The 17,457-nt window shown below is 43.4% G+C and overlaps 1 protein-coding gene across 1 annotated transcript in view; it reads left to right on the top strand.

Annotated features, from left to right (window-relative positions):
- Positions 1-17,457, top strand: part of GCLC (glutamate-cysteine ligase catalytic subunit) — a 73,966-nt gene that overhangs the window by 1,930 nt on the left and 54,579 nt on the right. Inside the window, exon 2 of the mRNA XM_085895608.1 lies at positions 8,003-8,115. Coding sequence (XP_085751734.1) covers positions 8,003-8,115 — 113 coding nt within the window. The remainder of the gene's footprint in view (positions 1-8,002; positions 8,116-17,457) is intronic.

Genomic DNA, 17,457 nt, shown 5'->3' with positions numbered 1-17,457 from the left:
TTGTGCTTGTGCTATGTGGGTGCAGTGCATTAAATTGTGTAGTATGTGGGGTGCCATTACTGTGCTGGTTAGCTGGTGCTGTTGTGGTTGTCCCATGCTGGTGTGCTTGAGGTTGTGCTATGCTGTTGTGGTTGGGTCATGTTGGTTTGGTGTGTGCTGTTGTGGTTGTCCCATGCTGGTGTGCTTGAGGTTCTGGTTTGGTCATGTTGGTTCGGTGTGTGCTGTTGTGATAGTGCGACTGTGCTAAGTCATCCTTGTGCTCAGCTCTTCCCCTCCCATAGCAGATTTGTGTTGGCCAAGTGTAACGGACATTCAAGTTTACAGATTCGGGTGGTGGTGAGGGTAGTCCACGTGATGTCTGTTTTGCTCGTGGCCTTTTTCACGTGGTAATCAGTTGTAGTTGTGCAGAATGATTTGGAGCTCAAAAATGCAGGTTGTGTCTAAATTGTTTCTTTGTACATGCATGGTACAAGGAAAATGATTGATGTGAGTTCGGGTTTGGTTTATCTTTTATTGATGCCAAATGACGAGCTGCTAGGGATGACCTTTTTTTTGACTGTCAGATCTTTTGTGACCATCTAAAGGTTTTGGTCTTCATTGATCTTCGCTGAACCAATCCCCATGAATGCATCTGAGTGTTTCCATCACGGTTCTTGGCAAGTGCTTGTGTGTTGGAAACACCATGTGATGGACTGTACTCCCCTTGGTAGTTTGAGGTTGACAGTTTGTCCGAAAGGTCTGCATTGACATTCAACAGGGCATGTCTCGCTCTCCGAATGGTATTGTGCGTGCAGAAAGGAGTAGCTCATTGCTGCCAGGCAATCTATTTCTGAGTCTTGGTACAACTGGCCCTGGTGGGTTTGTATCATTGCATTTCAGGTATCCTCGGTTGGTATGGGAGCACATGTGTGCATGGACATTTGGTGTGAGGTTGTGGTCTTGTGGTGGGATTATCTGCCACAGTCCTGGGCATATTCTGGTTAATCCTCTGTGGGTAGGGGTTGAACATCTCATGATTAAATGAAATGCCAACAGTGGGGCTGAGTCGGTGAATCAAAGCACGAGTACAAGTGTCTGATGGATCCATTAGTCAGTGGATGTTAAATATCCCATGTGTCCTCTGAAGAGTATTTGAGTGTCGCCGTTGGCCCGAACAAATTGTAAATTGCTGGTCGAATGATAAGTCTGCCCAGCTGGGTTGTATTTATTTTTGGACTCTTTATTTATTTTATTTTATTTATTTAACAAAATCATGGTTCATGGAGGAGTGAGGTAACAGGTTAAAGAGGCATAAAACTGAGAATGGAGTGGTGCAGCTACAGTTGGACACACTAAGGAAGGGAATGAATGAATGAATGAATGGAGGGGAGGAAGTGCAGTACTTTAAGCAAGACAGTTGGGGTAAGTGGGTTTAATGGGGGTAGAAGAGATCACTGGTTGGGATTAGGTATGACTCAACAGTGTGGTGCACTGCCTCCTTTTTTATTTATTTTATTTTTTTGTTTACACTGTCAAGGCTTGAATGTATAACAAGGGGAGCAGGAGACGAGGGGTGGGAGAGGGAAGGAAAAAAGTGTGGAACAGACTTGAGAACTGAGGAAAGGAGAGGGATGAGGTGGGGCACACAGGGTAAACAAGATGGACACTACAGAGGCTTTCAGGAAGGAAATCAGGGAATTTGAAGGAGGTGGATTTGGGGAGGATTAGCAGGGGTAGAAAAGATCATGGTTCTGGATGGGGGAAGATAAGAGATGGTGATGAACAGCTGTTTTGAAGACCTGTAGTGCCCAGTGGGATTGGAGAGAGTGTGGGAGTTTGTTCCAAAGATGCGGAAAAAAAAAGAGGAATGAAAGGGTGAAGGTGAGTCGTGATTCTTGATTTTGGTAGTTTTACCAGAAGGGGGTTGCTGGCGAACCTTGAGCGCCCTGTGGAAATACGAGGGACAGACCACTGACCTGCCTGCGCTGAGAGAGTGAGAGACCCAACGATTCGGCCTCATCATGACCGATACCAATCATCCTAAATGCCGTTTGACCTTATGAGGTCAAACGTTTGCTTATGAGCAACTTTCCCATGTGGTGAAGTCTCGAAGTTCAGTTTGAAATTGTAACCTGTAGGCGATTAACGTACAAACAGACAGAACTAGAGGGGGAGCACTCGGGAGAATGCAAAACCTCCGCCGCCAATACTGCTGGGTCACTCGAGTGAACCTTATCTTATTCATTAAATATGATGTCAACAGTGCTGACAGTTATAGTTCTTTTCTCCAACATTTTTTTTGGGGGGGGGGGGGTTGGAAATCACTTAAAACATGTAAAAATGCAAAAAAAAAAATTTCTCAAACAATTTTTTTGGGAGGGGGGTTGGAAATCACTTAAAATATGTAGAAATGCAAAAAAAATTTTCTCTAACAATTTTTTGAGGGGGGGGGTAACAATTTTTTTTTTGGGGGGGGGGGGTGGAAATCACTTAAAACATGTAGAAATGCAAAAAAAATTATCTTTTTTTTGGGGGTGACAATTTTTTTTGGGGGGAGGGGTTGGAAATCACTTTAAACATGTAGAAATGCAAATATATATATATATATATATATATATATATATATATATATATATATATATATATATATATATATATATATATTTATATATATATATTTATATATATATATATATTTATATATTTCTCAAACAATTTTTTTTTTTGGGGGGGGGACGAAGTCCAAAATTTAATGGCAGGACCATACCTAACCCCCCCCCCCACCAAGTTTCGTCAAAATCCGTCGGAGTTTTTCCGTAATACTGTTCGCAAACAGAAAGGGGTGAAAACAGTAACCTCCATCCATCTTCGAAGATGGCGGATGTTAATAATGCACAAGACCAACCGATATGCTGTACCTGAAAAATGTACGATTTTTGCAAGTAACAGAGACGTGACAGAAGTAACATGACACCATGGTTTATAAAGAATTTATTTATTGAACATTTGAAGTATATTTAATACATACACTAGTATTTGGTAGATTTGCCATTTGCCAATTTCAATGCTTTTACTCTTTCAGACATAGAACTAACGAGTTCTGAAATTTTCTCTTGTGGGATGTCTTCCGAGGCTTCACACAAAATGTTTAGCAATTCTTCCCGTGATGTTGGTTTCCTGGACTTTTTCCGCACAGCTCGATCCAATATGACCCAGAGGTGTTCAATGGGATTCATGTCACGAGACTGACTTGGCCATGGAGGTCGCTTGATCACATTTCTCTCCTGCCATTCTTTAGTCTTTTTCAGTGTGGCATGGAGCCATCTTCCATGAACAGTGTTGTTTTTGACCATCTGACCAGTGGAGAAGATTGCGAGACATTCATCCTCAAGGGTAGAAATGTGTCGTGTTGATGTTGCCAACACACTCAACAAGCACTGACCGACCAGTGCTCCAGATTGCTCCCCACACCATCACTGAAAACCACAGTCTTTGACAGATAGCTGCAATCGGTTCAAAGAAAACTTGACTGGGAAGTCTCCAGACCCATTCGCATCCACTTTCAGAAAATTGAATAAATTGGGACACATCTGAAAAAATGAGTTTGCCAAAACTCCAAGGGTCTGTTGGCCATCTCGTCAGCCACTTCTTTCTCCTTTGAATGTTGGCTGGTCAAAGAAGAGGTTTTCTCCGAGCTGTTCTCCCATAGTAGCCCAGTTGATGAAGGTACTGCACGGCAGTTCTTGAGCTAACTTGGACCTACTCTGCAACATCTGCTGCCTTGCAACAGGGAGTTTTCTCAATGGACCGCTTGACAGCTCAGACACCTTTCTGAGGGCCCAGATCGACCAGAACAGGAAGTTGTGGATTGCTTGCCTTCACTTGTGAATTGCATAATCACCCCGTTGACCGTAAAAAATGGAATGCCAAGGTTTTGAGCTATCTGACTCCACCTTCTGATTGGGCAACAATTTGTCCTCTGAAAATCAAATGTCGTGTGCTCCCTGGGTGCAAGGCAGAGTCAATTGTCATTCAAGACCCAGGAACTCGTTTCTGCAAAGAAATAGTGTTATAGTACAAATCACTGAATAAAACTTATCCAGATGAAATGAAGAAATTTAAGGTGTCTATCTACTTCTGTCATGTCTCTGTAGAAGGGCACTCGGTCGAGCGCATACCTCCGCCACGTAATGCCTGATCCACGAGAATATATCGGGCCCAATACATTTTTGAAATATCATGCTATATATAGTTTTTGGCCTTATCTCTCATTGGTGAATAATCACTTAAATTTTCAGATCCTGATCCAGATCTTCACCAAAATATAATCAGTTTGTCCTTGTCACACACTGAACCTGTCCACAACTTTTTGAGATATCCTGTACACAAACAGATAGAAAGGGGTGAAAACAACCTTCACCTTCAGTGGCGGAAGTAATGAAAAAAAATATCATTCGTCGAGTGACACTTGGCGGAATGGAATGGCACTAGGTATAACACATACCTCTGCCAGGCTGAGCAGTTTACATTTTGTATCCACCTGGTAGGTCGGGTCTGGATCTGAATCTGGACCTTAACCAAAATCGAATCTGATTGTTCTCATCACCTAACCAACTCATCCACCTCTCTTTGTCACAACTCGTTCACGACTTTTTGAGATATCGTGCTATATTTCATTTTTGGCCCGATCTCTCAATTGTGAAGAATCACTTCAAATATTCTTGTATCCGGATCTGGATATTATGTGTTGCTGTCCTTGGCCGGTCATCTACAAATGCAAAAAAATTCAGAATGATTGCTTAAACTGTAGCCAAAAATCGTGTGACAGATGGAGTCGACAGACTGGCACATGCTTGGTGGGGGAAAAAAATTCGCCAAGTAATAACGCACAATACCAACCAATTTCCTTGAAACATCTTCAATTTTCGTAAGTATATAAAAAAAAATAAGGGCAACTAATTTGTCTTGGATTGCGAGAGTAGCAGTCCTTTTGTGTTACCTTCATTGTGGGAGATTCCAATTAATTTGGAGAGCTTTCAATGAGCTGCAGAATCTAAGAGACAGTTTATGCTGGGGTGCCAGCCCTTAGCAGAGAGCAGTACTGATTGAGATGTGGACAAAAGCCTTGTAGATAGTGAGGAGTTCTTATTTTTGGCCAACTTACAGTTGGCCCAGCAGAGGTTAGGGCTGAGTTGAGGTCAGGTCCACAAGTTCAAGAGACTGAACCTCTTCCATTGGTTATTAATAGAAGTAGATAGGTTGCTTTGCTTGCTCCTTCCCAAGTAAAAAGATGAGACTGCGAGATGTTCCATTTGTCTTGCCAACATCCAATTGATTCCAGAGCAGATTTCCTCCAGTGCTTTACAGGCTTGTACAGTTATCTGTCAGTGGGATGGTTGTACTGTGACAATACAGACTATCCAGTTTGTGAAAGATTTGGCCCAAAAACCTTCCTTGGCTGACCCCACAACAAGATGGGAATAATTGGGACTGTTAAAGGTGTAGTTGTAGTCATAGTAGTTGCTATGATATTGTTACAGCCCAGGGTTCAAGGTTCGCCATGAGGGGGAAGCACACGAGTTCCTCCCGAACACCTGGTCCTGAGGCCACCAGCTACGGATTCCTCCATGGCTCGGCAGGTTGCCAGTCCACCATGAATGCCGATTGGTACCGCCAATCCTGGCAGGGTTCTCACTACTTCATGTGTACCGTTTCCGATGGATTGACAGCATCAATGGGGGCCTGTGCCCTCAATGCATACTTGCTTTATCTTACCTGATCAGGTGCTGCCAAGTATGCACTGGCTAACATGTAGAGCCAATTGGTGGGGTAAAACTTCCCAGATAACACTACATGTGCACTATGCTGGACCCATGGAGGAAAAGATGCTACGAGCTGGTTACATTTATAATTGCAAGCAATTTATTTACAGCAAGGGTGAGGAAAGGTATGTGGTATACAAAGAGATGTGAGGTAAGGCATCACCAAGGTCTTTTATGAATATGCATCCACAGCAGATGAGATGGAAAAGAATGAAGAAGAATGTGTGAGGGAATTTTTTTGTTGTCTAAGTGTTTGATGCAACTGGCTTTGTCTGGTGCCCGGATCTCTCGCTCGTCCAGCGCTCCACTCCAGCAAACTCTGTTTCGCCTCCACTCTGATCTGCAAGCCTCACTCCAGTGCTCTGTTCTGCCTCTTGCCACGAAGCCAAAGTGAATCACTTGAACCATGAGCGTTACCGTGCAGGACGTATGGCGATTTATTGTTACTTTGCGAAGGAGGAGCCTAAATGTAGATCAGGATGGCCGCAGGAGTTCCAGAGCCCCCATTGGTGTAAGGATGATTACTCTGGTGCGAGCTCTGCCATGCACGTGTACAGCTGTGAAGACTGCCCTTTTATGTTCTGGGCTTCCTAACGTGACAGAGCTCCATACATAACGTGGCACTAGGGTATTTGGGCACGCTTTCCAGGCATGATTGTGTGCTGAACACCCAATGGGGGTCATACTTGAGCAGAGCACTAAGACTATTGTGACTATGTTGATTGGAGTTTAGCGTACACTTGTGCTCGAAGTTTGATGCCTGAACGTCCAGGGTCCAAGTGTCGGTAATAGTACGTGTGGCACCCATTTCTCCCTGTTACTTCCAAAATGCGGTGGGGGTGGGTATCCGTGGTGGCTGTGGTTGTGGCGATGGTAGCAGTGAGTCTGTGTGGTGGTTGTGGTTGAGGCGTCTGGCGAACATCCTGCGAGCTTGGTTAATGGTTCAAAGGTGTGGTGATTTATATTAAATGCGTTGAGGTTGTGTGATCACTGGAGTGTTGGTGGTTTGAGTGCATTCAAGGTTGAAGTGATATTCCCGTTAAATAATGGCACGCGATTCAAATGGAGACTTGTCCTGCGTATACTAATTGACTTGGTGCTATGTATGGCAGGAAGGAGAGGTTCATGTGAAAGTTTAAGATTGGGAAAGAATGAGGGCAAACGACGTAATCTTCCACAACAGATATGACTCATAAACCTATTAGACACAAGGGAAGGATTATCTGGAACGAATACGAATGACATAACTATCTTGGGAACCGTGATATGTTGTGTGCCATTGCCTCGGGGAATGATAGTTTTGTATAACTGTCTCAATATTTTGATGTTGTAGGCTCATTGAGTATCTTGGAGTAGACAAGTGTACTTTCGGTCTCGTGATGTCTTTACCTTTAGTCATTTGTAAAAGTACGTCTCTCGATGTTCATGGTGCACTCATTTTATTCCTCAACGCTCTGCCATGAGCCTTGATGAGAATTGATAGAATGGTGACATGGCAGCTTGGTAGTATATTTTGCCACCTTGAAAATGGTTTTGTTTCAAGTAAGAAATCCCCCTTTGTTGTGCCTGTGCGTGTGCGTTATCTTGATTACTTGCTGTTCAAAGGTCTTGATAAAATGCAAGTCTGGTATCTTTCACCATGGTCATTGTCCTATGGAACTGTGGAACACTTGGTTTGACTTGTGCACAGTTACTGTCTCAAGTTAACATGTTCTCTGAATTATTTAATTTTAAGGTGAGGTGGAGGGAGGGTGCTATCAGTTTGATAACCTGGTTGTTAATCATTCCTATTATCTCTTGGAGTGAAATAACTTGTCGACAATTCCAAAGTAATGTTTAACATTTTGATTACTACACTCAAAAAAGGTTCACAGTTTGATGACGTCTATCAGGGAACGAAAGAAAAGGAGTGCGAGTGAAGGTTGGAGAAGATAGGAGTAAAGGAGAGGGGGGTGGGGTGTATTTTGCAAGTAGTAAAGGGGCCCTTGAGCCTTTCTCCTATTTTGTCAAATTGATTGATGTGTTCAACCATACTGTTCAAGGAATTTCCCATACCTGCAGGGAAATTATTTTCTAACTCTCAATTGTCTGCAGTTTTGAATTGTTATGTAAGCCGGTTTGACTGTTGCTCCTAAGTAATGCATTTGCTGTGCTGTGTTTGTGATGACTACATCTAAAGCCTCTCCTCGGACTTTGCTCAGGTAGAGTACATGCTCCTCAAGTTTGACCATGTGGAGAAGAAGGTCCATTTGCTGGCGAGAAGTGAATTCGTGCTCAGGGATCTGAAACTGCTGGGAGAGAAGCAGGACCCAGAGTAAGCTGTGGAGTGTCCTCGTGATGAACTGCTTTACGTATTCTTTTACGTCATTGAATTTGTTTGTTTTTAATCAAAAACGTGCAAGACTTTTGGCAAATAGCATAATTGCATCCTGCATGATCAGCTGCCGCACAATAGTTTGCATCATTATTGTGATGTTCGGGTGGAAATTAATATAACTTAAAATCCCAACTGTATCACGATGTATGTGTGTGTGTGTATATATATGTGTATATATATATATATATATATATATATATATATATATATATATATATATATATATATATATATATATATATATATATATATATATATATGTACACACACACACACACACACACACAACATTTTATTAGTGCAATAAAATAGACATTGTCAAAGCTTTTTGACTTGCACTCCTCAGGATAAACCCGCAAGCAGATGAAGAAGCACCAAACTCTCGTTTATGTAGGTACAATGTAATGTTCTGAACGTTGATTCGTTGAGAGAAAGGACGGGATTACCCGATTTGTGGAACCACAGAGCATCATGAATAATTAATAAGTGGAGATGAGTCACCAATGTGCAGGAGAAACATAATGCTAATTAGCTGAGGGCTAGTTTGGGGGTGGTGGTTTTCATGATGACTCAAAGTTGATTGTGGTACAGTTGTCACAGATTCAAACCATCATAGTCAAAATATGTATAAATTTTGGACAAATTCTGTCTACAAAGAATGGGATTGGTTGACCTGATGAATGTGGCCTCCATTGCATGAAGGTGAGCTGAACTGTGTCCTCTACTCAGGATTTTAAACCAGCCGATATGATGTTGCTCTGCACACTGAGGATTATTCAGTAAATGGCAACCAATTGCAGAGGCACAGGGAATAGGTTTACTTTGTACATTGTACATTCTCTCAAGCCTGGTGTTGGCTTAGTGGTTAGGGTGGCGGCTTGGGATCCCAGTGTCCTGAGTTCAAGCCCCGTTGGCTGCTGAATTAACACCAGGGGGTTGACTCAGCCTGTCATCCTTCCGAGGTCGGCGAAATGAGTGCCAGTGTACTGGTCCCGGTGTATGCCCCGGTTAGAATAGGTGTACCATATCCCTGTGTGTCGTAAGAGGCGACCAGGGTTGGCGTCAGGAAGGGCATCCGGCCATAAAAAAAAACATTGCCTCACAAAAAGCCAAACCCCTGCACAGCAGGGAAAAACGGATAAAAAAGGGGGTATTGTACATTCTCTCATATAAGTAAGATTATGAATTTCAGTGGCAGTTTGATGCGAGGTATGTGGGCCGCATATCTTTGAGATGAAGGATCGTGTTGAACAACACGTCCCTTTTGGGGATCAGACGGGGTCAGTCATCCGAACAGAGACAACCAACTTGGGCTTGTAAGAATGTACACAGCACGACAACTATTCCCTTTACCTCTGCAATTGATTACCATTTACTGAATAATCCTCAGTGTGCAGAGCAATATTGTATTGGCTGGTTTAAAACCCTAAGTTGAGGACACTGTTTAGCTCACCTTCGTGCAATGGAGGCCACATTCATCAAGTCAACCAATCCTATTCTTTGTAGACAGAAATAATTTGTCCGAACTTTATATCGATTCTGACTGTCTTTAATGTGTGACAACTCTACCACAGTCACCATTGAGTCGTCATGAAAACCACCCCCACCCCCCCCACAACTATCCCTCAGCTAATTAGCATGATGTTTCCACCAGAACTTTCGTCATTTGTCTCCATCTACTCATTATTCATGATGCTCTATGGTTCCACTCATCAGGTAATCCCATCCTTTTTTTTTCTCAACCAATCAATGTTGAGGCCATTACATTGTAACTTTATTTACGAGACTTTGGTGCTGCCTCTTCAGCTGTTTGCGGTTTTATCCTGAGGGGTGCAAGTCGAAAAGCTTTGATTGTGCGTGCGTGCATGTGTGTTTTTATATAATTTTGTTTCTTCTTCATCAAAATGCGTCGTGATCTGTACACTTAAAAAAATATAAAATTGGTCGTTATGGGCCTGGTGCCTTGATGTGATTGTAAACCTGACCATGTGTTTGGTGTTTATCTGACTGCTTGCCCTTTACAAATACCCGTTTCAGACGACCTTTGCTCAGTACATCGTCCTGATCTGGATCTTCACCTAAATCCAATCAATTAGTCCTTGTCACACACCGAACCTGTCTACCAATTTTCGTCTGAATCCACCAATAATTTTTTTGTTATCCTGCTCACAGACAGCCAAACGGGGGATGTGAAAACATAACCTCCGTCCATCTTCGGTGATGGAGGTAATTAGGTCATTGTGGAGTGAAAAATATGATATTTTAATTTTTTGAAGCAAGGAGGGGAAATAGATTTTGTTGAGGAGATATAAAACTCAATATTTAGGAAGAAAGAAGCAAAATGAGGAACACAGATTTTTCACAGCAGCTATCTGAAGAGTAGGCCTTGAACAACACAAACTCATTTGATAAATCCTGCACAAGGTAGGATTTATCATTGAGAAACAGCAACTCAGGGAAGAAGATGTAACAGAAAAATACAACTTTCGGAAAACTTAGCTTTAATGAGGTCGAAGCGGCAGTTATACATTCGTCAAATACGTGGAAAATCCCCTTGTGAAAAACAAAATCGGGGAGACAAAAAAGAAAACAAAATGGGGGGAAACACAACCTTGTGGTGTGCCTCAACTGTAAATCCTGACAAGTGTTACTTCAGGCAAAAATGCTACAGTTAGAAATATAGTACTGTACTATCAAAGTACCCGCCCATGGGCGGGTACAGTAATCTGTTGAATGGTGTTGGTCCCGTCTTGATCGGATGAAACTGAGAAATTGACGTTATCCGGTGACCTTGACCCCGTGACCTTTGACCTTTACCTTGATCTCCTTATGTCCGTTCCCAAGGATCACATATGCCAAGTTTCATCTCGTTCTATCCAACGGTTTGGCCATCTATAAAGGACAAACAAACATGAAATATTGACGTTTTAGTCAATTTATGACGTCATAACTCAAGTCGGAAGTGAATGTCATCAATGAACTGTCATTTAATTTTGATTATCTGTCGAATGGCGTTGGTCCCGTCTCGATCGGATGAAATTGAAGTTACCCGGTGACCTTGACCCCGTGACCTTTGACCTTGAACTTGACCCCCCCCCCCCCCCATGTCTGTTCTCATGTCCCAAGGATCACTCATGCCAAGGTTCATCTCATTCTATCCAACGGTTCGGCCGCCTATAAAGGACGAACAAACACACACATACATACATACAAACATATTCTATTTTTTAGTATAGAAGATATGAGAGTAGTATGAGAAGATATGAGATACTACAGTAGTCTGCAGTCCTACATTTTAAGTCCTCAAATCCCCCCAGCCCCAAGTTCTCAAACCCCCTTTCCCAACTCTGTCTCCTTTCTGTCCTCTCCTTCCCCTTTGCTCATCAAATTCTCAATTCCATGGCTTATCCGGATTTTTTTATTTATTATTTTTTTAATTATTGTAATTTTTTTTTACAAATTTATCTGGGATGACAATTAACACAGAGGTTGATGTACTCAGAGATGACTGTCACCTGCAGGTGACATTGGGTGTGTATGTATATGTATATATATATATATATATATATATATATATATATATATATATATATATATATATATATATATATATATATATATATATATATATTGTTGGGAGTCGGGTGGGGAAAGCTATGTCGATTCCCACCAGACTCCCCGGAATTGTAGTCCGTCACACACGGATAATTCCGTGACGCGGCGGGTCGCTTAACCGACCGTGGACGCCAATAACTCAACTGCGTGACCGATGGTCCTCCCGCCTGAGTTAATCAGGTTACCGAATTAATCACGTGATTTAATTACCGGGGAACACGCCCTCGGTACGCCTTGTCCGAACCGGATCACTCTACCGGATCGGATCACTTTTCCGGATCGGATGCAGCCGAGCGACACTGCCAAGGACGTACTGGCTAAAAGGAACCGATCATTGGGAATAAAGTCCTGGCTAAGCTTGGATTCGGACCATGCTGGATCAATGGAAGAAAAGACAAAAACTAGCAGGGAACATTCCTAATAATAATAATTTATTTACAAGTAGGCGAGGAAAGATATGTGGCACAGTGAAGATTTATTGTTGTGTGTAATGCAGGGATAGAAAGAAGCATGTTGCGACAATAAACAGGAAATTTACAAAAGGGGACATAGAGCAGACTTAACGTGAAAATAATAACGATCTTCTGCAGTCTTACTAAAGCAGACAGGTGCCAGCACACACACACGTACACACACGTACACACACTTACACACACGTACACACACTTACACACACACACACACACGTACAGACGTACAGACACAGACAGAAACCCTGATGAAGAGGGAGTTTTGCAACCAGGGAGGGGGGGGGGGGGGGTAGTTGAGGCTATGATTTCGGTACCTGTGCACCCGACACCACGACGTGCCACCAATACGTTTTGGGGGTGGGGGATGCTCTGGGGTGTGGTACCTGACAGTGGGCTTGTCTCTGGCCCAAGCCGCACATGTGGAGACTGTGTTCGTGAAGGAGGAGCTTGAGTGGAGAAGGGGCGGAGTCCAGAGGGCGAGGGTGGAGTAGTAGGCGGGTCATGGAGGTGTCGACGAGGCGAGGCATGAGCGGAGATGAGGCGGAGTCGAGGAGCAGGAGGCGGGTCATGGAGGTGTCGACGAGGCGAGGCATGAGCGGAGATGAGGCGGAGTCGAGGAGCAGGAGGCGGGTCGTAGCGGTGTCGACGAGGTGAGGAATGGGCAGATACAAGGAGCAGGAAACAGACCAACCAGGCAAGAGGGACTGCCCTGACCTTTATAGGGCCTGCAGCTCGGGGGAGGGGCTATGCCGAATCCGAATCCGAATCGGGCGCTCCGATTGGCACCGACCCCTCACGTGGCCTGCCAGCTTGGGCCGGAAACCGCCTCACTTCGTTTCCGGCAAGGTCATCTAAAACAGTGGCAATATTGCGCTCCGAACCCACGAGATGACATGAATCGCCCACACCGAAATTGGCACGCGAATCGTCCCGCAAAAACCCCCGGCGACAGGTCGAGGGTCCCACATGCCCGCTCTGGTGTTTGACCAGCGTCGATCAACGCGCTCGTTCCGCGCGCGCCGACGTGGCCCACACTGTACACTCCCTGGCTCGATCGCAGCCTTGCTGGCCGCAGAGACGAGAAGACATTCACCATCTGTGGAGAATCCACCGCTGCCTGCGAGGACCGAAGGTACATCGCCATGGATAAATCCGTGCACGTTTCACGAGCGGCATACGTGTCTGCTTTCGAGCACATTCCATACAGTGCGCGCGGTTTCGCCATTACGCACGTGACCAGCGCTCGCATTCACACTACTCCGCTAGCGTGTGTGCGGGGCGAACACCAATATGTGTAGGGTATTGAGGTTAAAAAAAGAACAAGCCGCTTCTACCCGCACACTTGTATCCTGCCCAACATGGCGCGGAGTCGGCTTTATTGGCCTCCGTACACTTCTTTTGCAGCATGGGCGTCATTTTGGCCGTGTTTCCCGTGCCGTGAAAAACACCATTCATGCAGCCTCTAAAGAGGTATTTACTTGCATGCCTTTCTAATGTAATTGGCAATTCTCCCCAGACCATCAGAAGCTCGAGTCAATAGTCCATTATCAACTAGCACATTACATGACTCGGCGCTGCAGTTTCCCCACCATGACGCCGCACATGCTGGCCTCCACGAGGCCTCACCTTACAGCGAAGGTGCATGTGGCTGATTTACCTCAGGAATAATCAGAAAAGAAGAGTGGGGAATGAAATGATGGAAAAATGATTGAAGCAATCCTAGCTATTAGATCATCGCAATGCACTCCCTTGTCCCGCTAAACAAAAGGAAGGGGTCTATCTACATGTATAATAATGGAATAACTGTCTTGGGACACCTATCTGTTGTATGCATGTGGTTCCGAGATACGCAACAATATATATATATATATATATATATATATATATATATATATATATATATATATATATATATATATATATATATATATATATATCCAGAGTCAAGGCTGGAAGAGCTGGAACACAGAAGAGATGCGAACACAACACAACAAAACAAGGAACAGCACAAAGAGAAGGGGGGAAATGCCAACAGTGGGTTTGAGGGACAAATTAAACGACAAACAAACGAGGGGTGTGGGAGAATGCAGGGGGTGGACAAGATTGATACAGAAGTAAAATTTTTGGGTAGAGGGGGAGATGGTTTAACGAATGTCGAAGAGATCATGGTTTTGCATGGGGAGTGATCTGAGATGGTGGAGAACAGCCGTCTTGAAGCCCTAGGGTTGCTGGGGGCTCACCTGCGCCCTTCAGATACTTGGGTGGACAAAGCATGGAGAGGGTATAGGGTGCAAGACCAGAAAGGAGGCTGAGGAAGACAGAGATCACCGACCTATTGGTAAAGGGATAAGCCTTTTGACGCAGCTTTATCGCAGGAGATACCAATGATCTTTAAGGCCTTGGTTTCCATGGCGTCAAGCTGAGCTAGGTGTGAGACAGGGGCACCAGCCCAGAGGAGAGAGTAGTATTCTATCAAGCTGCGGATGAAGCCCTTTGAGGTGGATAGTTCAGCTGTTCCAAATGAAGGACTTTGCACGATGGAGGATGCTCAGTCAGTGACTGGCTTTGGAGGCCAACTTTGAAATGTGGCTTTCCCAAGAGTCTGTGTTTTTACACACACACACACACACACACACACACACACACACACACACACACACACACACACACACACACACACACACACACACACACACACACACACACACACACACACACACACACACACACACACACACACACACACACACACACACACACACACACACACACACACACACACACACACACATCAATATTAAGACGTATTCCAAGTGTTTGACCAGTTTGTGATATATATTTTTTTGTTCAAGGAGTGGGAAGAGGCTGCTTGTCTGAAGGACAATGGATGTCATGGCAGATGGTGGAGTCTTCAGCAAAGAGCTAAAGAGGATTTTGCAGAGACTCAAAACAGATCATTCATGAAGATTGGGGATAGGATGGGGCCCCCTGAATACTGTTGTGGGACACTCCAGCCTTGACAGGAGAGGAGATGAAAGGATTTCGTTGAGTCACTCTTCGGCTACGAGATTGGAGGAAGTTAGTAACCCAAGAGTGGAGTTGGTCTTGGATGCCATCGGCAGAGAGTTTGGAAAGCAAGGCAGGATGCTAGACTGTTTCAAAAGCTCGAGATGTGTCCAACGAAGCTGCCTTGATCTCATGTCTGATATTGAGGGCCTCCATCCATTGTTGGGAGTGTAGAAGCAGCATGTCCAAGGTTGAGTGACTCAATCTGAACCCGAATTGATGATCTGAGATGAGACTGTTGGAGAAAAGGAATGATTTTATGTCAACTGTGATGATTGATTCCATGACCTTGCTGATTATTGTAAATGAGCTGATAGGTCTGTCGTTTAGGGGATTTTTTTTTTTCAACTTCTTTATAGAATGTACTGATGTTGGCTGATTTCCAAGGAGATGGAAGATGACATATGGCAAATTATAGGGTGAACAGAGCAGAAAGAGGTATGCAAGAGTATCAGAGCAGATTTTTAGGAGATACGAGACGACCCGTGAACCTGTTGGGTTCCCGTTGTGACAGCGGTTGAGAAGAAAAAATTATTTCAACAACAACTAAAAAAAAAGATAGCTCCAGCGAACTATACCGCTGAGGTTGTTTGCATTGATCAAATTCTCCCGAAGAGTACTTGACTGAATCGGGAATTGATTTTTAAGTAATTTTTTTGTTGCCTGATTTGAACGAAACTTGATATTCCGCGTCAATGTGAAAAAAAACGAAGAAAAGAAAGTCAAATAAATTGTGCGTAATCTTCGAAACACAATTTTATTTATTATTGAACACAGAAGTATTAGATCAAAGTGGCGATGTTTATTTTATGCTTAAAAATAAAACGTTATTTGTCTGTACTAAATGTTTGTTTTTTTAATAAATCATTTGAAGAAAACTAAAAAAGATAGCTCCAGCGAACTATACCGCTGAGGTTGTTTGCATTGATCAAATTCTCCCGAAGAGTACTTGATTGAATTGGGAATTTTTTTTTCATTGCCCGATTTGAACGAAACTTGATACTGCACACCGCAGAAGAATGGTGAGTTAGGTGGGCCGAAAAATGTTGCTATCGTGTACCGTTTTTACTGTATTTCGGGAACATACATGTATGCATACATACATGCATATACCTATACATATACATAGAAGATGAGAGTTTTAGTAATATATAGATGAACTGATATTTTTAGGATTTTCAGAATCAGAGTTGTGGGTTGTCAGAAACTTCTTAACCTTCTCAGATGCAAAAGACAGAGTCCAGGAGCAGTTGGTTGTGACTGGGTGGGGTGGATATAGAGTGCAAGGGCTTGGGGTGGACAAATTTTTGAAGGAAATGGAATTGAGACATTTGGCCTTCTTAGGAGCAGTCAGCTGTGGTGCCGTTGAGTTGTACATCTATGTTGATACTTCGAGGTTGAATAATTGTGGAATTACCTGCCATGCAGCCACATTATAATGTGTTTAATTGTGGGGTGGTGGGGAGTAGGGGGGTCCATCCTCTCTCTCCCCTCTTTACTCCCCTCTATTTACCCACAATCTTTTTTTTTTTTTTTTTTTTTTTTTTTTTTTTCTAACCTACAACTGACCATGTTTCCTTCCTTTCTTCCTCTAGAGTCGAGACCAGGGGTCTCCAACCTGCGGCCCCTTAGACGGATTTATGCGGCCCGCGGTGCCATATTAAGGTTACATTACAATGCGGCCCACGATACTGCCAATTTGTCAGGGTCAATGATCAAAGCGTTCTGTCATTTTTATTATGATTTTGATTCATATTAGACACTTGTTTTTAACACGATTATTCATTCATCATATTCGTTGGCAAGAAAAATATATTCAGCACTAATTTTTGTTTAAATTTCTGCATATTAATTATATATATATATATGTATATATTTTTTTTTTGGGTGTGGCCCCCCTCAGGAATAATCGTGTCCTTATTATTTGTCTTTTCTAAATGGCAATTTAGTACAGGTCCTGGACTAGGTCACCACTTTGGTTTTGTGGTCCTCCACCCAAAAAGGTTGGAAACCCCTGGTCTAAACCAATCATACCCCTGCTTAACTAAACCCCTGTGTCTCCCATTACTCCTCTAAATGTATTGACTTCCAACCTTTGTCACTTAACTCATTCATAAGCCTAATCTCA

The sequence above is a fragment of the Eptatretus burgeri genome, chromosome 9 (genome assembly GCF_056783735.1).
Source record: "Eptatretus burgeri isolate ZD-2024b chromosome 9, Ebu_testis_v1, whole genome shotgun sequence".
Classification (NCBI taxonomy): Eukaryota; Metazoa; Chordata; class Myxini; order Myxiniformes; family Myxinidae; genus Eptatretus; species Eptatretus burgeri.
The sequence above is the reverse complement of the archived record's forward strand: the minus strand, read 5'-3'. Positions and strand labels throughout refer to the sequence as shown.